General features: G+C 33.8%; 1 protein-coding gene across 6 annotated transcripts; it reads right to left on the reverse strand.

The window, feature by feature from the left end:
* Positions 1-1,617: 1,617 nt before the first annotated feature.
* Rab3-GEF (Rab3 GDP-GTP exchange factor) lies at positions 1,618-26,073 on the reverse strand. Of its 6 annotated transcripts, none has more exons than XM_065363065.1 (34): positions 25,905-26,073; positions 24,166-24,652; positions 23,925-24,093; positions 23,408-23,555; positions 21,463-21,580; positions 21,000-21,148; positions 20,769-20,907; positions 20,516-20,677; positions 20,286-20,417; positions 18,093-18,163; positions 17,888-18,011; positions 17,605-17,804; positions 17,231-17,507; positions 16,936-17,146; positions 16,743-16,850; positions 16,510-16,664; positions 16,012-16,257; positions 15,723-15,923; positions 14,882-15,068; positions 14,574-14,788; positions 14,340-14,498; positions 14,065-14,253; positions 13,882-13,987; positions 11,630-11,796; positions 11,397-11,555; positions 11,167-11,311; positions 10,964-11,093; positions 10,651-10,867; positions 10,294-10,566; positions 9,789-9,968; positions 3,750-3,758; positions 2,212-2,284; positions 2,073-2,119; positions 1,618-1,997 (listed from the first exon to the last, which is right to left on the reverse strand). In XM_065363065.1, exons 2-34 carry the CDS (start codon positions 24,466-24,468, stop codon positions 1,860-1,862), a joined length of 5,307 nt encoding a protein of 1,768 aa, XP_065219137.1. In that variant the 5' UTR covers positions 24,469-24,652; positions 25,905-26,073; the 3' UTR covers positions 1,618-1,859. The 6 variants fall into 6 exon arrangements, with proteins under 6 accessions (XP_065219137.1, XP_065219138.1, XP_065219141.1 ...); XM_065363066.1 differs by lacking the exon at positions 25,905-26,073 and adding an exon at positions 24,984-25,103; XM_065363069.1 differs by lacking the exon at positions 16,012-16,257.
* Positions 26,074-26,932: the final 859 nt, after the last annotated feature.

Genomic DNA, 26,932 nt, shown 5'->3' on the forward strand with positions numbered 1-26,932 from the left:
TAATTTTCGAGATGGGATCTTTTAATGGAGGGAGAGCACCCTCCGCCAAATTTGGGCAAAACTTTCTAAAAAGATCTGGGGCATGTGATATATCGATTTGTATGTTTTTGGCACTGGTGAACACGAATATGACGTCAGATTTTTGTTTGGACCCCATCCATGGCCCTCAGCACCTCCCCAAATGGGATAAAAATTGAAAAAAGTGTTTTGTTTGTGCGACACATGAAATAATATGTTTTTGGTGACGCTGAACGCGAATATGACGTCAGATTTTTGATTAGACCCCATATATGGAAATCATTACCCATTTGTTGGACATTTACAAAGGGGAGGATCTGGAGGCCATGGGTGAGGTCAGTTTAAAAAACTAAGGCTATATTCGTGTTCAGCGATATCGAAAACATTGTATTTCATGTGTCATACGAATGAAACCATTTTTTTTACTTTTAACCCCTTTGGGGAGATGCTGGGGGCCGCAGATGGGGTCCAATCAAAAATTTGACGTCATATTCGTGTTCAGCGTCACCAAAAACATACAACTCGATATGTCACATGCCCCAGATTTATTTTTGAAAGTTTTTCCCAAATTTGGAGAAGGGGGTGCTCCTCTTCCATTGAAAGATTCCATCTTGAAAATTAAATATTTTGAAAAAGAATCAAAAGATACATCTATGGAAATTTTTTCAAAAATTTAAATGGTAGCTCCCACTTACAGCACTATTTTGAAATTTGAAATTTCAATTTGAAAGTTCAACTTTCAACTTTTGAAAATTTCAAAATGCTTAAAAAGTTTGAAATGCAATGCCCTTTTGAACTGTGAAATCATTTTTGATCAAAGTATCATAGCTTTGGAGGCATGCGCTGTTGAAGTTGAGTATCTCGAGACAATGTAAAAATAATTGAAGAGCCCCCCCCCACCCACCCCTCAGGGGGCTGAGACCAAACTGGTTGCGGATTTCTTTTACTTATTGGGTGCGTAGACATTGTAAAAAAAATAGCGAAATTGAAGGACATGACTCAAAAACGTTGGCTCCTAAGAAATAAAAAGCTTCCTGAAATGGAATGGGTAGCACATCGAAAACTGAACAAGATTTGATGCATTTTTAGCCTTATCTGAAAATTAAAAGAGCTGCCTATTTTCGGGGGAAAAAATGGTCTTTTGATATTTTTTGGGACTTATGAAAATTTTTAAATTTCAGCATTGAACTCTCGCCTGGGGAGGGGGGTGGAGGGTAGCTAATGACCTGAAAATATGAAGTTTTGTATTTTTTAGATATTTTCGAAACAATTATTTACTTTGTATCAGAGCACTAATGTATTTATCTTACGATTAGTACTTATGCATTCGCAGTAATACATGGAATTATCTGATAACAGGCAATCAGGCATGACTTCGTAAATTTTTTCAAAATGTGCTCTAAAGCGTACATACCCAACCCACCTGTAGATTGTAAATCTATCTGAAGAATGGAGATTTGCGATGTCAAGTATCAATGACAATTTTCACGCATCATGAGCATTTTGCGCAATTTAAAAATTTCTATCTTCAACTGGTTGAATTTTCATCATTTTCAGTCCATTAACGCAACAAAAGAAAATTTTTTTTTTCAAATGTGTATTCAAATTTTTAAATAAGAATAAACGAGGGAGATTTAAAACGTAAAATACAAAACGATCAATGAATTGAAATAAAAATAATATGTAAGTACGTACAACGAAAAACGCTAAACAATATTCACAATTGATAAAAGTTGAAGCTAATAGAGTTACAAAATACACAGAAAATCAGAATGAAATGAAACATAGGTAATATGGGTATAGTACCAGTACGACTATATGTGAACATTAAAATATTATATCTAAGACATGACTGAACTTTTTGGCGGTGGCTTGAAGTCTAATGGATTTTCCGACGTGCTTTGACTTTTTCTTTTATGGTGATGAATGGCTGCTGTATACGAAAACACGCACAGGACCGAGTAACATATTTGACCAGCCTGAGGAAAAAAATTAAAATTAATTACTCGAACATTTTCTCGCAATAAACACGATAATGTTTAAGGTAAACAGACCAAAGAAGATTCGTATTTTCGCTGCACAATCATCCTTGTTTTTGGGTCTGGAAACGAAAAAAAAAATTAATTAGAAATTTCATTGATATCGTTATTACCGTATTTTAACGATTCAGAGGCTTTATAAGGCACCACTTACTGTATTCTTCTAAAACGAAGTATCGTCCTTTCACCGTGAAACACTTCCTGATGCTTTTTAATTTCACGAAGAACTAAAAACAAAACATAAAAAAAGAGCATTAACAAAATGACATTACATTTAAGACCCCAAAATGACCTAATTTTTATAGACAAAGTCTTCAACTCGCGGTAATATTTTTTTTTATTTATGGTATTTTAGATATTATAGCTATTAAAACCAAGTCGTTAACCATTTTATCCGAAATATTAAACCGGAAAATTCACTCAAAGCAGGGTATAAGCCATGCAAAGTCAAAAATTCTTTTTTTTTTCATTAAATAAAATCCATCACCTTGGAAAAATTTTGTTTAAAAAATTCTCTCAAGTTTTTTAAAAGTTACTTTATAAGAAAAATTTCAGCATTTAGAATGAAAACAAAAAAAATCGGAAAAAATTCCATAACTCGATTAGATAGATAAATAGGTAGGAAGGAAGTCAAATAAAACTATGCAAAAACGACCCAAAAAAAATCATTCCGCCAAAAAACGCTAGTAAAAAATCCAAAAAGCAACTCCAACTCGATACCTACTGCTTTTTCAGCCAGAAACAATCGCACTAGACAAACATTCAAATTTTTCTCAAAAAAAAAAAAAAATAGAAAAAAACAATGGGGGTTAATACAATACCATTTTTGGGCTTCGGTAGGTATTGAATTTTAAAAAACCTATCCTACACATTGCAAAAACCATTCATTATATTTCTGCAACTCATCTTTCATCTCTGAAATAACATTTCACTAAAAAAAATGTACGACCACGCAGAAAAAACTTCCACAACAATAATTTTACGGTATTCTAAATCTGTCTAGTGCGTTCAACTACCTACAATATTACGTAAATAAGGCAGAATCAGTGAAAATTTAAGCATTCGAGCCAAGCCATGCCACTACTATAGTATGCTAAATGCTTCAGCATATATAATACAAACTTATCATACATAGGTATTCGAGTACATTAAATACAAAAATATAATCTAATAAGAGAACCTTTTAATTAAGACGTGAAAATTTAACATGTACTTTTTTTTCGGGACTCTTTTTTTTTGGTTCATTTCAAAGAAATTAAAGCGCAACATACTGAAGCTTAAGATACTAATGAGATGGCCAGGCAAGGGTAAACTAAACACTAAACATTATTAATTACAATTAAGAAGTCAGGTAATGAATAGTGATAAAGCAAACACGAGCGTAAATACAGTACATTATTCTCATACGAATATAAACATTTAACAAAAAAAAAAATCGGTCTTCGGAAAAAAAATTGAGAAAAAAAATGACAAACGAGTATGCGATTTAATAGAACCAGCTATTCAATGCTTTTAAAAAATTTGAAAAAAAAACTATACTGCTAAAGTTAACACTGGACATGTACACAGGTCACTACACAATGGTGCAAATAATAACAAATCAACACAAAATAATGCTTTACAGTCAACGAGTGTAAAGCGAACAAAAAAGTTATAATGCTCTGTTTTATTATTAGGAAAAAAATGTGATACCTCAAAATCCTGGATTGCAGCAATGTGAACACATTCCACCGCCAAATAAGAAATCGTTAAAGAACAACATAACGAAATGATTAAAAACATATTCGATGATGTATTTTTACGTATAATATTATTACAAATAAAATAGTATTTTTTTTTTTCATATGTACCAAGGACCATCTCAAAAGTTTCTTAAACTTTTGTTTAGATATTAATTTTTTTTTTCGCAACTACGTACACTGAATAGTAAGAAATAAATCTCGCAAAGGAGCGTAAAGATAAAAATAAAGATAGAATATTGAAAAAAAAAATTGAAAAAAAAATTATAAAACAGAGTAAAAGAAAGAGATTGCAATCGATAATGTTTTGTAATTTGTCATCGAACTTCTGAATATAATGAAATAGGTACCTACTTATTTATTCTGAGGTAAGAAAGTTATTTAGCATTATTTAAAAAATGTATGTACAATGATCATTATACCTATGTATACGAATAGTACAAAATGGTAGCACATATTTTTCAATCCAAATACCAAGAGTATGCTGATGTTACGTAGGTAGGTATTTATTACCTACACCTATCATCATAAATATTGTATATTGTAGTAATGAATTAACTCATCATTCTCATCTGCCTGCAACACTCGCGAAAATGATGCAAAAATCTTCAGTGGCAACGAACACGTGTTTTCCCAAGTTTTCTGAGATTATCAAGCGATAATAAAACGCTCACGTAGCTTTTAAAATCATCAATCGTCGTACTGAGTATTCTGCCACAACTTTGGGTTCGAATTCCCTTGATGATGCTGTAACCCTTACTACACATGAGCGAAAATGCGATTGCCAGACTAAAGAATTAAAGGAGGAAAATTAAAATGAATCAAATACAATTTTTTTCAGCATGATGGAACTGTTTAAATAGCTATGTACCGCGAGTGTGCCATTACAAGTTTAGAATAATTATTTCATTTGAGAATGCGCCAACTCAAGCTTTCCAAGTGTTAAATAGGAAGTTTGCAGACCCCAGAAATTGAAGAGTGTTGGATCATTCAAGTTGCACATATTTTATACCTAGTTGATGATATCCTATTGTAGAACTTTGAGGCACAAAAAAGATTCTTTCAATTTTAACCTGATTTCAAAATTGAAGAAGCTTGAGCGAATTATTCAACAGGACATTCCGCATGACCCAAAAAGTGTATCATGGGCAACCCCTCCCAATCTACTCCCTGCATCAGTCTACAAACCAAACTTCAGTCTTCGAGATCAATTTACTCCAGTGATAACTTAAAGTGAAAAGTAGGGCGTATAATAACGACCTTGAAAAAGTGTTGTTCATAATTTGAGGATTTTAAAGGTAAATGAAATTTTTTTTGGTGTTTATAATTACTAGATTATTACGTTTCGGAAGTTCTCCACTTTATTCCCTTTCATAAATTATTTTTAAAAAATGATAAGAAATTTCTTAAAAATTCAACATCAAAAGGAACATCGAATTTCTTGCAAAGCTGATTTGCGTTTTCTTTCCAAAATCGAAAATTTATTGAAAAACGCTGCTTAATATCTATTTAAGAAATGCCAGGTTTACGCAATTGTTTATAAAAATGTTTAAAAACTGTTACATCAGGATAGGTAGGTACCACCTACTGCTATCTAAACTTTCGAAAATTGCCAAAGATGAAAAAAATCAACTTTAAAGACGTCAGTCAAGTTCAAGAAGTACCTGTAGGTACCTATAACTGAATTATTTTGTGATAAAAAAAGTGCGAAGTACCTAAAATCAATTTGTAATCACCAAGATAGTAATTCAATTGGGGAACTAATTCAAGAAGTGGTCTTAAGAAAAAGAATTAGGTACTTCAGAAATTACCTACTGTAATAACCTGGTAATTACCCTGATCACTTGGTAAATAATTGTAGCTAATTACTTGGTAAATTACCATAAATTACTTGATAAATTACTGTAGTAACTTCGGAAATTACCGTAGTAACTTTGAAAATTACCACCATCACTTGGTAAATTACTGTAATTACTTGGTAAATTACCGTATTTACTTGGTAAATTACCGTATTTACTTGGTAAATTACCATATTTACTTGGTAAATTACCGTAATTACCTTGGAAATTACTGTAATTACTTGGTAAATTACTGTAATTACTTGGTAAATTACTGTAATTACTTGGTAAATTACTGTAATTACTTAGTAAATTACCGTAATTACTTGGTAATTTACCGTAATTACTTGGAAAATTACTGTAATCGCTTGGTAAATTACTGTAATTACTTGGTAAATTACCGTATTTATTTGGTAAATTACTGTAATTACCTGGGAAATTACCGTAATAACTTTGTAAAATTGTAAATTATTGAAATAACTTTATAAATTACCGCTGTCACTTCTTTAAAATACCGCAATTAGTTGGTAAATTAACGTAAAAACTTTGAAAATTACTGCACTGTTATCATTTGATAAATTACCGTAATTACTTGGTAAATCACCGTAATTATTTGGTAAATTACCGTAATTAGTTGGTAAATTACCGTAATTACTTGGTAAATTACCGTAATTACTTGGTAAATTACCGTAATTACTTGGTAATTTACCGTAATTACTTGGTAATTTACCGTAATAATTACTTGGGAAATTACGGTAATAACTTGGTGAATGATCGTAATTACCGGGTGAATGATCGTAATTACCGGGTAAATGACCGTAATTACTTGGTAAATGACCTGTTACTTTGTAAATTACAGTAAATTTACTTCGCTAATTCAATCACCAAAAAGCCTATTTTGAAAATTTTCATATTATTGACTAGAAATTTTGATTCGCTTTCTCCTCTTTTTTCACGGCGCTTTTATGCCACCCATCTTTGGTCATTTTACTTATTTTTGAAAGTTGAGCAGCATCATCGATTCTAGTAATTGGCAAATAACCTGAGCAAAGGCAAACCGAGGGTAACAGATTTTGACTATTAAACATTATGAAACATTGTACTTGATGTGAGAGCCTGAGAGGTTGATTTGATTTTGCCAAACTAAGCATTTTTCAAATTTGAATAGTAGGCAATCACTCAAAAATTTCAATGTTGAAAGAAACGCAGATTGACCTGAGCAAAGCGAAGGAAAAAGGGCAAAAGCTTTTGAAAATTCATAATCAAGAAGTAAAACATCATTTTTAATGTAAGCATATTTTTCTATCCTTGATTCTTAAAAAAAAATTGTCAAGTACCTACCTACACGAAACAATTCTGAAAAAAAAACAATTTACGCTGATGAAGGAAGGGAAAAGTTGAAATTTTTGATCCAAGAAATAAGTAGGTATTGGTAGGTACGGGAAAACAAATCTTTCCTAAGTGAAAAATTTCCCAAAGAAGCCCGAAAATATGCACCTATTTTATTTGTTTGTGTGTATTTTCTTAAAATTTTCAGCGTAAGGCTGAAGGAAGCAAACTGCCATCTCGGCCCCCCTTCACTGTTACCTCTCAACGTAGGTATTAAGGCAAAATACCTATGAAGAGTGATATTCCAAAACTCGCTTTGTCCATTTTTATCAAAGTTGGGTTTTCAGCGGTACCTGGTAGATGAAGTATTAACTCACATTCCTACATCATCAACCTACCAAAATAAGGTATTAAACTCATCTCAATAGCCAATTCACTAAAAATTAAAAAAAAAAATATTATTTCAAAATGCGCTTTGTCCATTTGTATTGAAATTTTTTTCAGCAGTATTTAGTGGATGAAGTGTATACCAACACTCCTACATCATAAAATCACCCAAATAAAGTGCAAAACTCGCCTAAAAAGCCAATTTACCCGTTTAAAGGGAAACTGTTTTTCCTCTTTCCTGAAAAGTTGTGAAAATGGACAAAGCGAGTTTTGGAATATCACTCTTCCTATGCATATTGAATTGAGATGTCAAAATTATGTTGAGAAGAGAGGGGTTTTTTAATTTTCGAAGCCTTACTTGAATACCTAATATGCCTACCACATTTCCATCGCAATATACGCTACAGTATAATATTATAAAATCTCTCTATGGCTATTGGCTACACGTAAATACGTACAATTTTCAAATCGATATAGGTAACTTTTTTTATAACATGCTAAATAACTTTCATAGTATCCTAATGTATAAAATAAATAAGACGAATTATTATCACATCGTTTCTGGACGAAAGACGAAATTACAAAACATCCGGATCGCATAAGAAAGGAAAAAATAAAAGGTAAAAAACAGGCAAAAAAAAGACTTTACGGGTTGAAAAAAAATCGCTCAATAAATAGTGAATTTATATAAGTCAAAATACTAAAACAAAAAAACCCACAAAAAAACAAAAGTATACAAAGTGAGTTCATTACACTAACAACATAAAAAAAGACGTAATAATGAAAAATGGAAAATGAAAAAAAAAGGAAAAAATTTAGAAACAGCATGCGTAATAAAGAGAAAAAAATTCGCGCAAAAATTGCTGTATATAAATCGAAATAAACTTCGAATTGAGTAAAATTAAAGCGCAGTGCATAGTTTTCTAACAAATAGGTATAGGGGGAAAAACATCGGTAGGTAATTTAAAATTATAAATTATTTTAATTACTTTATATTTTTACATTAGAGTGATGATTATTTTAATAAAATAGGTATTTATTTATTCGATAAACATCACAGCTACTACAAACGGTCGACAAGTTTTAAAAAAGCCTAAATCGAAAGTTTTGAGAGGTCCTTGAATCGGCGAAAATTATATTACCAGTACATAAAATAGGACTACTATAAAATAGTACGTGAAATTTTCGCAAATTGTGTATCTTATTGAGATTCAGAGCCTAAATTATTGTCTACGGCTTTTTCTTTTTCAAATAATATAATTAATTTTTCTCTCTCCCTATTTCCCTGATAGGCTCGAATATGAGAACTTTTACACCTTTGTATACGTTTAAGTTATTTGTTTCACATGATGTATTTATTATTTTTTTTTCAAAAAACAAAAGCTAGATAATGCAGCCAAAGCGAAATATTAAAAAGTAAAAAAAAAAAGTCGATTTAATCTATGATATGAATGTATCCATTAATTCGTCATATTAGATATGGCTACCTTTTTTTAAGAAATAGATAATATATACCATTATACCACATGCATTTAGATTTTAAAAGCTTTTATTGATGCCAATAACTTTTGAATAAATGAAGATACTTATTTTGAAGTGAATGGTAATGCATCATTTCAAAGAGGCAAAAAATCTGATGGGACTGTCTGCATTTTCGTTTTCAAACGATTTTGTAGCATTTTTAGGCTCATTTTCAATAAGAGCAATGAATTTTATTGAAAAAAGCCCAAAAAAATCATGCAGCTAAAAAAAAATTGTTTTTCTAATTGTTAGATTTTTTTTTAGATAATTTAGCAATATCGTTTTGCAAAGTCTCATCAAATTAAAAATTCTTCTGATTTTTTTAAAAAAAAGAGCCAAGTGGTGGAGAAAGGGGCACAAAATGTTGTGTTCAGGCTTCTAACATCAAAAATGTAGGAATTTCAATAAAATAATTTTTCTTTGAAAATTAAAAAAATTATCTAACCATCCAAAACAGTTGAGAACCACTGAATCGACAAAATCGTCAATTTTCTGAATATTCTGTAGATATAACTTTAACATCGCTGGAATTACTTCAACTGATTCACTCAAAATGTTACTGGCATAAATAAAAACCTATTTACTCAAAAAACAGTCTACTATTTTTCACCTTTTCAGATAGGTACCTAACGTTCAATCAACTAACAAGAATAATTTCTGTTTGAAAAAATTTTGGAATTTAATTTAAACATTTTTTATAAATTTCCATACTTCGACACCTATAAATTTTCTAGCCGTATAACGATTCACGAAAACAAATTATGCTCTGCGATATTATTGTAATCACCTACACTCAGAGTCATGTGAAACTCGACGACGAAAAAAAATGAAATCAAAAAATCAAGAAAAAAAGAAGAGAAAGAAAATACAAAATAAAATGAAAGGAAAATAAAAGAAACGCAAACGTAGATACGCACCTTACTACCAGAAAATAATAAACCAACTCCTTCCATGCAAACTTGAAGTAAGCCTCCTTCGCCAGTATTAATATCTTTGACTGGAAATTCGCCACCTAATTCGACAGTCTGTCCTAGATGCTGGCCTTGGGCTACGGCTCGTTCCATTGCCGATTTGATGCAATAATATAATTGTTTGCTCTATATGTGAAGAAATTAACCGGTAAGTGAATCGTGAATCGGTCCTCAAAATACGAAATGAGAACCACTGGATCGCGAGAACCGAGTGTAAAAGAGCTGCATATACCTACGATTTTATTTGAGAAAAAAAAAGCTACCAAGCTAAGTAAGCAATACTCTCTATGATCGATTTGTGATTTTGTTGCGTCAAATCGCCAAGCTCTACAAATATTTACTCGTGTGAACGAGTCGTATATATACGAGCACAATTTCATTTCAATTTTTTTTACAAGTTAAAATAATTTTTCGACGAAAGCTTTAGACATGTGAGCAAAAGCTAGCTTACCTTTTTGGTAAAGTACTTATGTAAACTAGTCTGGCCACCGACTTTTTTCCATAAACAGAGAACTTTATTCTTCGGACTGTACGTCATGTTGATGACACGTTCGTACCACCATCTTTCCGATATTACACCGTTTATCGATCTCATGACCAGACCGTCATCTCGAACTTCGACAAAAAGCAACAGGCCAGATGCATCGGTACCAACATGAACGGCGAAACTTTGCCCGTGACCCAGACGTGAAGCTACACATTTCAAGTCTACATCGTTTCCGTGCTAAAATGAAAATTCAAAAAGTAGGTAAAATAAGTCAAGTTCGAAATTAAGTGAATATCAGCTTTTAAAAAAATGGACACCGACTAGATTATTCAGACGATACAACAGCGAAGTTATTTCTTCGGCGTAGCAAATGGCGATTCGGCATTTACCCAGCATACTTCGCACTTTGGAATTGATCAAGTTCTTTTTCACGTTCATCATTAACATGAATGCAGTCAAATTGTACAGCATTGTTGATAGCAGACGGTCTTCGTCATGAGCCAGTCTTCTTTGTTCGTTTTCGCTTAAATGTTTATACCTATCGAGTGAAAAAAATCAAATATGGAGATGAATTGAAGGGCTCGTGGTTGAAAATATACATAGGTCTAAATGAATATAGACGATTGACCCCCACCTGTCCATCATTTCCCCGGGTCCTTGATCCATTCCAACGATATCTCTTTCGTGACTAACAGCGTCTATAAAAGCATCTTCCCAGAATTGCATTTTATCCCACAATGATGATCTTTCTTTACCCAGGAAACCTGCAGAGAAAAAAAATTTCTCAAAATCGTGATAATTCAAGAACACGTGCAGGTTCAACAAAAAAATATTAACCTTCGAATAAATAAGTTCGATTACTTTCCGGACTATTGAAACCTAAAGTGTTATGAATGGCTCCGGCATGATACCGAAATCCGGCACTTAGGGAAGATTTGCTCGACCACGCACTCGGTATACGATTTCTCGAGTACCTCGAAAGCTGCAGTATTAAAAATACGTCAAGTATTAAAGAACAAGAAATATCCGTACATCGTGAAAGTACATCAATTAAAATTTTTAATTACCGAATTTTGTTCAATTTCGCTATCGGAAACTGTACTCCTGAACGAGGCGTTATTTTTATGCATCCTTTGTAACGTATAAGTAGGATTGGTTACCATGCTTCCAGTCTCAGAAACGTTTCCTGATTCTGGTGACATGCGTAATAAGCCTTCAGCTAAACCCTGAAAATTTAAATCACAAATATGAAATATTCTATCGTCGAGGTCAAATTGTAAAGGAAAGAGAAAATACGAACTTCTGCATCGATGGATGATAGTTTTGATATGAATGCTTGTTTCTTTTGGTTGAATAAATCTTTCAGAACGTCACTAGCGGAAGTGCTGACGTCACTGATTGGCGTTGTGCTCTCTTCATCGCCAGTAACCGAACTCGTGGTTAGTTTGATGGTGGAAGAACATTCACCTGTGAAGAAATATCACGTTAGAAAAAAGAAACGATCAAAACTTTTCTTATTCTTTCATAGGGTGTCCAATAAAATCTTCTATAGTCATAATGCAGGACTCTTGTAGGGCTTTGTACGACCTTCTCAAAATTTCTAAAAGACCTTCAGTTCAAAGCACATCAGATTTTACCACCTCATCTCCATCAATAAATGCACTCTGAAGATTTGGGAGCATTTTTCAATTTTCCCTCCTTCCATTCGAAAAAAAAATTCTCAACAGCTACCCGACACCTTTGCCCAACTTTGTTCAGATTTCATTCCCCCTTCCCTCCAAGAAGTAATTTTTCAAGATTTGAGAGTATTTTTCAAATTCTGAAATTTTCCCCCTTCCCCTTAAAAAAATGCAATCTCAACTTCCCCACAAAATGCACCATTAACAAGATTTGAGATTATTTTTCATTTTTTCCCTCCACTTTAAAAATACTCTCTCAACACCCCCCCCCCCACTTCTTTCCAAAAATACACTAACAATTTTAGTGTATTTTAGAAATGTCCCCTCTCACCCCTCGAAAATACACTTTCAAAATTCGGGAGTGTTTTTTGGATCCCTCCACCATTTTTGAGCAGTTACTTGAAGGCATTCTTCAAATTTTCCCCCTTTCCATCCAAAGATTTACTTTCAACACCCTCTTGAATTTCAGCACACCGATTTGAACGGGACCGCGATTTTTGGAAAGAGCATAGTCTGAAACCTCCAAAACCAAATTTTCAGCTGCCCAAGTTCATTTTTCGATTTTTGGCGAATTTTTGAAAATTCTAAAGTGACTGTTTTTGGCGATTTATGCTTTTTTTAAAAAAAGTACGTACTTGATCAATAAAAATGGTCAAAATAAGTTCCAAAACTAATTAATTACCCAAATCCAAATTTTACAATTTCCAGCTATTCTGGAGCCTCCAGCGCGATTTTTCAATTTCTCCAGAATTTTGAATTTGCTCCAGAAGGCGTGAATATGCAGTTGGGCAGCTAAAAATCGAGTTGTGTATTACACTCGACCTGTTTAACGAGTTTATCTACATTTGAGACGATTTTGGGAGTGACACCTCAAGAGTACTTTTTTTTGGGATTTTTTTATTTTGAAAAAAAGCTGGTCAAAAAACTACTCTTGAGGTGTCCTCTCCAGAATCGGCTCAAATGTGGATCAATTCGTTAAACAGGTCGAGTATGACACACAACTCGATTTTCAGCTGCCCAACTGCATATTCACGTCTTCTGGAGCAAATTAAAAATTCTGGAGAAATTGAAAAATCGCGCTGGAGGCTCCAGAATGGCTGGAAATGGCGAAATTTGGATTTGGGTAATCAATATTAGTACTTATTCTGACCATTTTTATTGATCAAGTACGTACTTTTTAAAAAAAAAGCATAAATCGCCAAAAAACAGTCAATTTTGAATTTTCAAAAATTCGCCAAAAATTGAAAAATGAACTTGGGCAGCTGAAAATTTGGTTTCGGGGGTTTTAGACTGTGCTCTTTCCAAAAATCGCGGTTCCGTTCAAATCGGAGTGTGACACTTCAAGAGGTTCCCTTGTAAGATGAGATTTTATATTCCTCCAATTCCTCCTTTCAAAAAATCTACTGTAAAGGGTTGGAAGTGTTCTTCGAATTTTTCAAATTTTCCCCTGAAAAATGCACTTTTTACATCCCTTTCACTCAAAAACGTCCTATTCAAGATTTAGGAGTACCTATTTCAAAAAATTTTTTCCTCTTAAAAATGCACTCTGACCTTCCAAATTTCAAAACTATTTTTAAAATTTTTTCCTTTCTTCTGAAAAATGCTACTTATATCTCAAGATTTGGGACCTCACAATACGAATATTACTTTTCCTCAAATTGTAACGGGCTGAGTTTTTTTTTTGTCCTTCTTTTGAATAATGAATTATTGGAAAGTGAGGAAAATGTATTTTCAACGATTTTTTAACGAAAAATTCTAGACTTTCGAGCCTAATTCGGCTTCATGTTGTCGAAAGTAGGAAATTTTCATTTTTTTAAAAAACGATTTTCAGGACTGATTAGACACCCTGTAGGCGATAGTGTTCATAATTCACCAAATGTACTGGCTTCCGAAGACTTCCTCGAGTCTGGAAACTGAGAAGTATCACTGGGAGAAGTAGGCGTTCTCAGATTTTCATGGCTTCCAAAAGGACTCGACATCTGTAAATATATTCATCAAAGCCATTCATCATCCAGGCAAATCATTCAAGAAAAGTGGGACGAGAGGCTACACAAACCTGCGAATCGAATCCTGACGTAGATGAATCGCATCCTTCCTTACTCCAATAATGCGTATGAGCGATTTCAAGCAGGTAAAACACAGAAGCCAATCCTCCAGAGTTGGAATTTGTAAAGCTCACTTCTAATCCATGAATACAGGCTTGTAAAAGCTTCAGCATTGATTTCCACGTCGTACGACTCACATACTGCAAGAATTTACAACATTGTAGTGCAGTCTAAAAATTATTTCAGGATCGTAAAATGAAACCTACAATGTGATTAAAACACCTACCACATCTTCTACGTGATCTGAAGGATTTATTTTGCAGTCCAGAGTTCGATTGAGTTTATTCAGCAGTAAACATCTGTTACCCTCATCTTCCAAAAGCTTTTTACAACGGTTAATTTTCAACCAGCCAACACTTTCACCTTCCAATATTTGATGAGCCAGCTAAGTAATAAAATCAGAATTAATCACAATGTCGAAATTCAAATCATTTTACTCAAATTTAAGAAAAATACTCACATCTCTTAAGAAGCCCTGATTCTCAGCACTATTCAAAGCCTTATCTGATCCTTGTTGTTTGGGCACATCGTCGGGTCTTTTTGGACTAGAGTGTCTAATTAAAGGAGACTTCTCAGCTAGAACTTTTTGGCCTTTAATCGGACTTTTGGAAATTGATCCTCTGGATTTACTTCTTGTAGGAGAAGTGTTTTCATTGCTTTTGGAATTTTTACTTCCTGCGATTGAATAACACATTTGATAGCTTGGTTTAGTTTGAAAATATTTTGAAGCAGTGGTTTATCTTGAAAAAATCATCAATTCTGTCTTACCGAAGAAGTCGGTGAACATATTGGAAGTTTGGGCTGCGATGCCGTTGATATCTTGACTAATATTGGACAAGAATTCTTTACCGGATAAACGATTGATATCGGATTGAATAACGGAAGACGAAGTTACGTTTTGTGAACTTTGAGGCGTCTGTTTGTTTCCCGATGATAATTCGGACAACAGACTTGCCTAGAGAGGAAAAACACGATGCAATGAGATCAACGCAATATCATAATGTAAACAATGTACTTTGTCATTTACAAGAGCAAAATGATTCAAAACAAAGATCTAATTCCTTTCATGATGTGTTTAGGCAACTTATATTACATATTCGCATAATTGGCGTACATTATTAAAAAATTTAGGGACATTATTCAAAGTGCTTTTCGTTTAGAATGCCACCGAAAATATTTAATTTACATCTTCAAAAATAAAAACCAAGTACTAGGTACCAAAAAATTTACTTGATTGCCTTTTTTCTAGAAGGAACTAGATACCTACCTTTCGAATCACCCTATATGAGTAAGTAAAGTACATAACATGTGTCGACACGAAAATAAAACTCCCACAAAACGCACACAAAGACATCAAAATCACACACATGAAAATTTTCAGTTCCCAACACCAATATTTTCAAGAGATCTCACCGAATAAGAGGTAAATTTGCGGAACCAGTTTGTTGAAACTTTATCCTGTTTAGCAGGAGATTCCTATCACCGAAGAATATAGGTAAATTATTGTCTATAATTGTAAGTTCATCGCGCACTTTTGAAGAAAAGTAGGTATACGTACATCAGGACGATACCGTCGAACACGAAAATACCTTCCAGTACAACAACTCACCTTCAAAAAACCAGTCTTGGACGCGACCTGCTTAGCACTTTTAGTCAAATCTCCCAAAGTATTCTTTCCAACATAGGTTAAATCTTCGAATGTACTTTTACTAACTCCAGCTGCGGTTTTACTAGCTTCTAAAGCGCTCCTACTAACTTCCTGTACCGATTTCGAAGCCTCACCAGCGGCTCGTTTAGCATGAATGGTAATCTACGCAAATTCAATAATCGACAGGTTATGATAATTACCTCTAAAGCAATAATGTGGATGTTTAGGAAACTACACGGATCGGTCTTACTTTATCCATTTGCGCTAAAAATCCATCTTGGCTATTTTTCCTACACGGAGACAAAGCGGATTCCCTTTCTTGGGAATTTTGGTAGCTTAATTCTCTACTTAAGCCGACTACCATATCTTGTCCACTTCCTCGACTAGACTGACGACTTAACGAGGCGGTCGAACAAATACTATCGTTCCTACTGCTATCAAAACTGGTACGTTTTTTCGGGCAGGCGGGTAAGGGAGGAGCGACCGATAGCGGGCACTGAAAGTAATTTTTAAATATAGTACAAAAAAAGGGGGACAGAGGTTTTCAAAGTGGTTTTGGAAATTTTTCGAGAGGGATTGTGGACAGTATATGGGGGTCTTGAAAATATTTATACCTACTAGAAGCATCCGATCAACAAAGATGGGTGCAAAGGGTTCGCAAGTCGGTGCTTTTCACAAACGTCAACGGTGGTGGGGTGCTCTATACAATATCTAGAGGTCGTAAATTCAAGTGGTCAAATATACTTACTATGGAGGAAGGCTGGAATTCCGGCGAATTTAGATCACTTTCCGTCGATGGTGAAGATGCTGGTGATGGCAGTGGACTATCTGATAATTCCATCGCCGATGGAATTTTAAGCTCTAACGGAGGATCATAAACTGATTCTGAAGCCTCTTCAGTTCCTATGGTACAAATAGTCAAAATTATAAAAATTGGATGAATCAGCAGGTTTGAAGAAAAAATGGATCAAGTGTACAAACCTAAATATTCAGCATCCGGCTCAGGAGAGCTCGCAGATCTTTTATCATTTACTGACGAAGCAGGTGATACGTTGTCATCTTCGATATCAGAATCTGCTCCACTTTCATCTAAATTTCGAAACATCATCGATTAATTCCACCCTAATTTTCTATATAGCCTATTTTTAAATTTGAAATCAGCATCTAAACTCACCAGTAACCTCTTCGTGTTCATTATTGACATGTTTCAAGATATTCTCCAAAGAGCCAGATTTACTCCAAACAGAAAACGTCACAGGTTCTAGATTTTGCGCGAACCACTTGGGTTTATCTCCGATTAAAGCTGGATCGTGAACGCCAGTTTGAATACGTTGAAATACAACATTAGTCGGCGTCAGAGACCATTCGGCAAAATATTCGACAGCCTGAAGAAGAATCAGATCAAAATTAAATGAAGGATCCAAGACCAATAGTGGACATTTTTTTCCAGTCAATTGAGGTTTATTTACCTGAGTTTTGCAGAATTCTTCAATGAAAGGAGTCGTTTTCATACGAGATTGCAAGAATGATTTAATTTGTAAAGCCACTACAGGCCGAGGAAATAAGCGTATGGTTCTAGTATGCTCCACTAAATTTGCCAACATGTTGTTGCTGTTGAAAAATCTGACCATTGCTACTCGAACAGCGATATCAACGGAATCTACATCGTTCCCATAAACGAACAGGTTTGGTATATTGGACTGATTCGATTGCGATTCTCGTCTTTGAAGCTCTTGCATTTCATTGCTGATGAAAAAAAAAATCACAAACAAATGAATTGAAATATGTATAAATATTTTTTTTAAATTTTGCTCGTGAGTAAAATACGAGTAGGTATAGGTACCTTAATCCAGCTTGCTGCTGTTCGGCTATCCATTTAGTTATGGATTCACAGCTTTCTCGACTAGCTCGTTCTAAAATTTCATTCATACTAGAAGCAGGTCCTCCACTTCCGCTGCTTTCAGTTAATGCATCTGATTCACGATGTGCAGAACTTGATGATTGTGAGAAAATAGGCATCGACGATGACAGACTACTGATTGCCTGAAATTATTTTTAAAAAATGGAATAGAACACGTTGGGAATTTTAAGAGCATATCGTCGAAAAAACAGAGCTGATGATATACCTGTCTAAGATGATTTTTCAAAATTGTTCCATCTGGCTGTGGTAATGGAGGAATGGTTCGTGCTTTGTCAGGAGATATGATTTTATTCGAGTCTAAATCTATTAACCATATGTCATCCGGTAACCTGTAATTAAGTGTAATTATTTTCAATCGTTTGCTATTAGGTACCTACCTTTGATTGTGCTAGCCAAAAATCAATACTCACGTGAAATGTTTCTTCAATAGAAAGAAATTTACAGGAACACCAACCACATAAGGAGTAGGATTGTCTAACAGCTAAAACAGAAATTGAATCAGAATTAGGGAGACATAAGTTATGATACAGTAATTTTAATACCTCCCTCTCCCTCCCTATTAATAACTTGAACATTCTGGAAGAAGCATTCATAAAATCTGAGGAAAAATCGTCGAAATATGAAAATTATTAATTTATAAAACAAGGAAAATCATAGGTAGGTAGGCAAAGATAGGTAGTATTTTGAAGTTTTGAATTTTTACTTTCCCAAGTTGCTCATAAAGTTGTTGGATTTTATTTAAAAAATGATTCTCATCTCCATGTTTTGATTTTCACCCAAGTTTTTAAACCTGTTGCCAAGAGCCTCCCAAATTACAAAAATAAAGTAATAAAAATTGTTTAGTTTTAAAACTAAAACCTTTTGTTTTTAATTAAAATCTAAAAATGGAACTCGATAAAAACTTCAACAATTTTAGCAAAAAACAGTACCCACTTCTTGACAAGTGCAAAAAAAAGATTTTGAAACTTTTTGATTAAAAAAAAATCAAAATTTTTTTGGCAATTTGGGACAATGATGTGAGAATAAGTATCGCAATTTTGGACAAAAAGCGAAACTTTTGACAATTTCATCAAAATAAATCGCCTTTTCAGCAAAATCTGGTGAAAAAGTGACACATTAGGACAAATTTTTTGAAAAAAGTGAGATTTTTAGCAATTTTTGGCAATTTAGCCAAAGACAACTTTTTACCACTTTTGGCAGATAACAAGATTTCAACTTGACAATTTTTCACAATTTTTCTAAAAAGCGGGAATTTTTGACAGTAAATTTGCAAAATGCAAGACTTTGACAATTTTTGTAAAAAACAGAACTTTTTGGGAATTATTGATGAAAAGTGTTATCTTTTGGAAATTTTTGACGAAAAACGAGACTGTTGGGTAATTTATGAGAATAAAGCGAGATTATAACAAAAAAGTGAGAATTTTTGGTAAAAAGAAAGACGTTGACAATCTTAGCAAGAAACAAGACTTCTTGACAATTCTTGGCCAGATGATATTTTTTCGCAATTTCTGTCAAAAAAGCAAGGCTACTTTGCAACATTTTGGTAAAAAGGGAGACGTTTTGGAAAATTATGGAGAAAAAAGTCAACTCTGGGGTCGCTCAATTTAAGCGAGATGTTTTGTCAATTTTTTGCAAAAAGCAATAACTTTTTGACATTAGAAAAATGATATTTTTTTGTAATTTCTCTCCAAAAAACAATACTTTTATCTATTGACAATTTCTGCCAAAAAAGCGAGAATTTTGGGATTTTTTAATGGTGGGGGGGGAGGGGAGGTAAATGGGATTTTTTGAGATTTTTTTTACAAAAAACCACAATTTTTAGACGTTTTTACCAAAAAGTGAGATTTTTTTCGCGAGTTAGGGCCAAGATTTGAAAAAAATGGATTTTGGAAATTTAAAAAGAAAATACCCAACTTTGATAGCCAAAATTTTGAAAAAAGTAAACAGAACTATCTTAGGTAGCAACTTGGTTATTTATAAATAAAAGAACTAAGTAAAGTCTTGAAATCTTGGAAAATCATACCAAAGTTTCTAGAGCTGGTGTCAAGAGCCAGCCGAGTTGAGAAAAAAACAAAAACAAAAAAATGAAAAGAAAAAAATTTTTTATTGAAGGTTTTTAATTTTTGTGTCAGAATTCTTCTAAATAGTCTTCATTTTATGAAAATGTCCCCCTCTTTCCTCAGCATAAATTTATCAAAAGTTGGATAGAAAAAAAGAAAATTAAATAACAATAAAAGAAAACTTCAAAAAATACACTGAAAAATTTTAATTACATTTTAAAATAAATTTTAAGCTTGAGGAGGAGGCTCCTGACACGATTCAATTTCCTGTTGAGAGACTAAAATTTTCAGGATTTTTTTTTCAAAAAAAAATAAACCGCCCAAGGGGAAATGGGGGGGGGGCGAACAAAAAAAAGTTCATAAGTGTAAATAAGGACCACATTCATCTACCTATTGCTTTTTTCAGGAATTTCTACTCGATTTCCAAAAATATAATGAAAATTACTATCAACCAACGTATTTTATTTTCGAGAATGCTTCTCCCTCTCCCTGTTTCTCAAGTCCCCCCTCCCCCTTCTACCCAAATATTACACAGATACTTACACATTCTGAAAGATCCATACTAATTGGTAACAAGGGTATGACTGGGAACATATAATCTAAAGGATATATTAACGCAATGAAAGCCATCACAGACATTGATAACGCATTATAATCGCGAGACTGGAACACCACCTACACGCAACAGAAGGGGAAAAAATCAACTTCATTAACTTTTCTCGTCCTACGAGTATTATTTCAAATTCAATACGTTTATGCGTCATTTACCATACCTTATATTCTAATAATATCAAACACAACACTTGTATACAGCTCTCTACACCCAACAACTCCAAAGGTAAATGAATTGGAAAATCTAATAAAGTAAAACGCGTATGATCTGGTAAAGCGAACAATAAAGGCGGTCTGTTCTCCTCGGGAGCAAATAACTCCACCTGTATAGAAAACACGTGCGAACATTAATCGAAATTTTTCTGCGACAGTTTCAATTTATGTAGGTATTTCATAACTGCGTCTATATTTTACCTCAACTCTGGTTTTTCCAGGTACAGGAACGGGGGCACTTAACAGGCGTAGGATCCATTTTTCTATTTCTTTAATGTAATGCCGAATTAGAGGAGTTTCTGAGTTGGATTTCTGTATTATTACATCCCAAATGCTCGCCCTTTTATAAATTGAAAATAAAAATGAAATTAATCGAGGCGTATAAAAACGATATAAAATATCGCATTAAGTACAATCTAAGTATATAGGTACCTTCTCCTATGACGTCCCGGACCTTTGGTGACAGACTCGTTACAAACATCTATTAAACTTTTCAAATAAAATAAACATTCTCTAAAAGCCATAAAAAAAGGATGATGCGATATCAGGCACAGCGACGTTAAAGTGTTATATCGTGTTTTCTGTAAAATAAAAATCAATAAAAGCAATTAAATCATTACCGAGAATAGATTAAAAGACGAGAACGCGGGGTATAACCGCAAGTACACATTATGTCGTAATCAGGGGTTTTAGAAAACGTCGTTACGTGTCCCCGAGACCACCTCCTTTCCACACAATGTCGTTCCATTATTCATTTTTAAAGTAACTTAAACGTGTTTTCAAAGTTCTCCGGTACTATATTATATTAAAGCTTTAAACGAATTATTTAATGGCGGTGGAAATGGGCGATCGAAGAGGGATATCCATTAACAAGAAAAAACTTTTTTCTACTTACGTTTCGAGACCTGCTGCTGATCGGAGGAGGCGTTTGACCAGTCCACGAACCTCGGGGTGTTTGCTGCCCTTGTTTATCTTGAGGGTAATGTTCGTGGAATTCGCTGGTGCCGTATTCGCTATAAGTAAATAGAGTGAAACAAATTCACGATTTAGTTAAAATCGATTTTTTTTTCAACGTGTTGAATGTAAGTATTATGGCGGAAGGAAAGAGGAAGAGGGTGAATTGGTGTTGGTGAAATATTCATTAATTATGAGTAAATATTTATTCAAAGGTACAGTGTGCTTCAGAAATGCTGAACGAGTAGTGTTTTTCATAAGGTTATTCGGAAAATCAAAACAAAAAAACTTATTGAATTTTTGTCACCCGATCTCTAAAATTTTCTGTTTCAATAAAAATAATATCATCGCCTACTTATTTTCAAAAAAAAACTAGTGGAAGTAAAAATTATATTTTTTATAATTTCAATTTTCAGAAAATCAATTTCTTTATTTCAATTCATAAAGTTTCAGCGTAAGTTTTTCTCAGAACTTCAAATGAAATTTTTTCAATTGCCATGGCTCGTACTCAATTTTTTCCATAATAAATAACTTCAGTAACCAAAACCAAAAAAAATGAAAAAAATGAAAAAGGTCGCCAAAAAAGTGACAAAAAGTGAGCAAAGCATTTTAATGTGAAAAAAAATCACTTAAAAACAGAGTTTAACGTTACGTAAAAAATGAGCTGTTTTTTTTTTGGAAAATAAGCGAGTCTGTGGGACAATTTTTTGTAAAAAACTTGATACGTTTTAGAACCTTTTTGCAAAAAAGAAACTACAAATCTTTGACAATTTTTAAAAAAATTTTTTGTTAAAAAGCAAGGCTAACATTTTTTGGCAATTTATTCACAATTTTTATCGAAAAAACGTGACTTTTTTTTTTGCAAATTTTTGGTTAAAAGAAAGCCTCTTTGGTAATTTTTGGCAAAAATCGAGGCTTTTGAGTAATTTTAAGACAAAAATTGTTTCAATTTTAAAGCTGCACTTTTTGCACATAATGCCATTTTAGCAACTTTTGTTGAAAAAGCGAGACTTTTGGCATTTTTTGACAAAAATATGAGACTTTTGAAAGTTCTGGGCAATTTGTGAAAAATCTGACTTTTTTGAATTTTTTTACGAAATAGCTACAATTTTTAGCAAGAAACGAGACTATTTGACAATTTTGTAAAATACGAGACTTTTTGCGATTCTTAAAAAGGCGGGACTTAGACATGGCAAGGAGGAGAAAACTGAATTTTAGTATTTTTCCAGGCTGATTGGGAAAGAACAAAATTTTTCAAAAAAAACCTCATTTTCAAACCCTCCTTCTCACGACTTGAAAAAAAAAATTGAAGAAAATCCACCTGAAACGGCGTTTTTTGTTCATTAAAATTTTAATATTTCAGGAAAATTAAGTTTTTCAACTAATGCACTTTTTTTTAATTTTTCAAAAAAATTCTCGATTCTTAATTCACTTTTAAAATCTTGATTTATTCACATCATCAAAAACTATGTTTGAAAAACTATGCCACTTCCTCTCTGCGGAGGGATGTTTAATAATTGCTCACTATCAGTATTTAATTTTTGAAAAAATTCATATTATGCATTCTTCATCGTTCACCTAAAAAAATGTCCAACTTGAAAAAAAAAATGGAACATTGTTTAAACAACATTGCAAGCGGTAAGTGCTAACAGCTCGATGAAGTAAACACTCGCATTCACCCTCCCACCCTGCTCCGTTCTAGAGCGAGAACGAGCAGAAGACAAGTTCAAGTAGATGAAGGACAAGACGTTTGATGTTAATAAAGTGGCATAACCGAGCGCCGTAAATACAGCCACTCATCTTGAATATGTACTGCTTACAAGATCTCATCGTTGAAACAAAATAACAACCAACGTTTTTATTTTCTGAAAAGCAAAAATACGTACTAGGTGCCTTGTGGTTTAGATTCTTTATCTGATGATGATTCTGAACTAGACGAATAATCAACGCTTTCCATGTTTCTAGATCTGAAATGTCTCAACTTTTGCTTAACGGGTCTATAAAAATTGACGCAGACGCCATATCTTGTTCTCACTGCGTAAAAAAAAAGTTGCATCATCGTATGAAATGTATGAATAATGTATTCGAATTGGTATAATTATAGTAGGTCGATCGATACTTTGGTAATCGAGGTGTAGGGGAGTCCTTCGCGTAAGATGGCGCACTTAGTTTTTTAAACGTTCGTTGGTTTGACCCGAATGCACCAAATTGCGTGGAATTTTAATGGAAGGTGGCCTCAACTATCTCTTACACATACTCAAAATTATGAGCAGTTTGGAGCTTTTATTTTTTGTCAACGGTTAAAATTTTAAAAAGAGTCAAATGCGCCATCTTACGAAGGATCCCCCTAATTGGGTCAAATTAGTGGGGAATTCAAATAGAATATTCGATTAGATAAATTACCTGTATCCTTATCGCTAATAGTGAACACAAACGATGATACTTTATTGTACTCAGAAAGTCGACCAGAAGTCGTGATACATCCTTCTGGTTGACAAAAGCAAACCACATCTTTGGGCAGAGCAAAGTCCTTATGGTCTTCTTCAGGAAACCTTCGAAGTAAATCTGGACTCTGGAGAGAAATTTTTCATCATTTTACAGCTCAGATAGGTGAGATTTTCGTCGGAATACAATCTTAACTTACTTGTATGTGCGAAATACTGCTATTGGATGCTCCAAACGAAGAACATGTTAAAGCTCTTCCAACAGAATACAGCGATGTTTTACGGCTACTTCGGCTGGATCGGTTCTGTCTTGGTTTCGAAGTAGCCACCGATGAGCTCCGATTAAGCGGGGCGCTTTCTTCTTTCGGCGCATTGTGTTTATTTCGCGACTCCGATGTCGGTGGAGCCGACGAATGTTTCGATAAAGGCGAATAACTACCGACTACGACTATGTAGTCAATCAAACGAGGGCAGAAGAACTTCTCTTGCAGTTCATTTACCATTATTCGACGTCTTCATCAACGGAGATGGGAACAAGAAAGACACGTTCGTTGAGGACGAATACGAGCGAAGGTAATTCGAAAACAACATCTAGATATTTCAAAAAAGGTATTACACGACGACGAGATTTGAAAAATGGCAGGATAGCATTGCTTCGGTGTGGAAAATTTCACGCAACGAATTTTACTGAAACAAGGAAAAAAAATCATAAATCCGACGTTGAAATATCGTCGTAAATTGTTAATGCGATTATATGGTACGCGAAAGCGACGAGTTTAAAATCAAATTTGATACTAAAATAAACAGACGCTATAGGAGGTTATTTCACTGTAGACAAAAGTTTATTCGCAACGAAAAAATAATAACCATTTTAACGCGCCAATTCATCCAAAGAGTCGAAATATACGAGCATTTCGCTCTCATAAACGAAAATTACCCTATGCTCGATTTAACTCGCTCTGCAGCCTCTCATCATCTAAAAGACGACTTTAAAAGAGAAAATATACAGCGTACTTACGACAGATGAGCAAACACACGCACACACGGGCACAAATCTCGAATATAAAATATATAATTTTCCGAGCTATATAAGAACGAACGTAGGGCGTATCGTCTGTACTGGCCGAGACCTTGATAATGTTTGAGGAAAAACTCCACATAGCGTCCTATAACGCTTACGTATTGATTTTACGCTCGAGTTTTCCATCGCAAAAAATGATGTTTACCGGAATTAGGTCACGCCTTACGTCCGACTGAAATGGCAAAGGGTGAAATCGAGGACGAGCATCAGGAGCGCTTTTCTTGGCTTGCGAAATTTTCAACGCGTCAAGTATAGGATGCTTTTGTCTCGAGTTGTTTTCTTATATAATGCCATGAAGTAGGTATTATAAGGAATAATCTGACCAGAGAGTCGTATGTGATGAATTGCGTACATATACCTATTCAAGCTCATATGCACGAGTGAGTTTCAAGTTGGTTATTCTCAAAACAATGGATGGGTTTTTTCACGTGTGTGACGTTAACATAATATACTTAATATGATTTACATTTAGACAACTTCTGGGGATGTTGAAGTGTTTACTAATGAACAGCAGATATTTGTCAACGCGTGTATTATTCAGGAGATACACAGGCGCATTGTGCGCGTCGACTCACCTCACGCAGAGTTGAATTAACTTTAAAATTTGTTCAGATATCGTAAACTGTGACGTTTAAAATACTAATAAAAATAGTGTAGGTGTTTGAACAGCACTAATAAAGCTTCGAGTTGATGAAAAATCAAACGCATGTTTGAAAATATCGTAAAAATGCTGAATAAGATGTACCTACATCCTTTCACTAAATATACCTAGGTAACTTAAAAAAATCAATTACAGTTAAAGATCTCGTTTTTACAGAATTTTTAAAAGTTCATGCAAACCAAACGAAAGAAACTCACCGAGAATGTAAATTCAATGAACGCTGATGCTATGCGTTTAAAATGTGAAAAAACTATTCACGATTACATTATACACGTAAGTTATCCATCATTGGTAATGACAAGTAGCTGCTTCGAAAGCACAACACTATTCTGTAACGGTAAATGTGAACTGAACCACCAAGCTCTACTGTTCAATCTGTAGGAAACAAAATATCGATTAAATGTGACGTTGATAATATGCACCACTCGTCGTCTCTATTCATAATAGAGTTCTTATCACGTGGCATTTAACACAAGCGACCAATTTAATTAGAATATAATTAGGATAATTCTCATGTAGATAATAGGTTCATTGTATTTTTTAAAGCGTTTAAAAAAGAAATTATTCCAAGTTGTCTCATCAGCTTGTAAATATATAGGTACCTTTCTCTGCAGCGCCTCCAGTGGATGAAACGGATAAAGCTGAAAGTTCGAACTGATACCAGGTTCATAACGTAGAGCTTTCGTTCGTTGTTTAAAATTTCGAAAGCTCATCAAGTCGAGGGAAATGAAGCAATTATTCTGGATCTGATGAGATTACTACAAATTGCTTTGCGGTTTGTCAAAGTGTATTTGAATTGCAAATTTTATTTCGAGTAAACGTGATCCGAAAAATGTTAAATTGACTTCGTTTTCTTTTTACTTCTCGTTAAGATCGTTATATGTAGGTACCTACCTTCATCTTGACGAAAAATAAGATCTTATCGTTCACATCGAAGCTTTCATTTATTTGATTTGATGCTGAAATACCGGCTTTCTTTTCAGCCCTCTTGGATACAGCGGTGATTTTTGTACCTAACAAAAGAAAGAGATGTCATTTCTTCAAAAACAGATCATCATTTTTGGATTTTGAATTCTCGAAAGACATTACAGATACGACGAAGGATTAATATTAACCAAATAAATGAACGAGGAAAGATAGATTCTTACAAAAACGTCTCTCGAATATCCTTGTTATTGCTGGTGGCGTAATACCTCGGAGATCGTAGAATGATAAAATTGTTTAG

This window comes from Planococcus citri, chromosome 4, assembly GCF_950023065.1.
Source record: "Planococcus citri chromosome 4, ihPlaCitr1.1, whole genome shotgun sequence".
NCBI lineage: Eukaryota > Metazoa > Arthropoda > Insecta > Hemiptera > Pseudococcidae > Planococcus > Planococcus citri.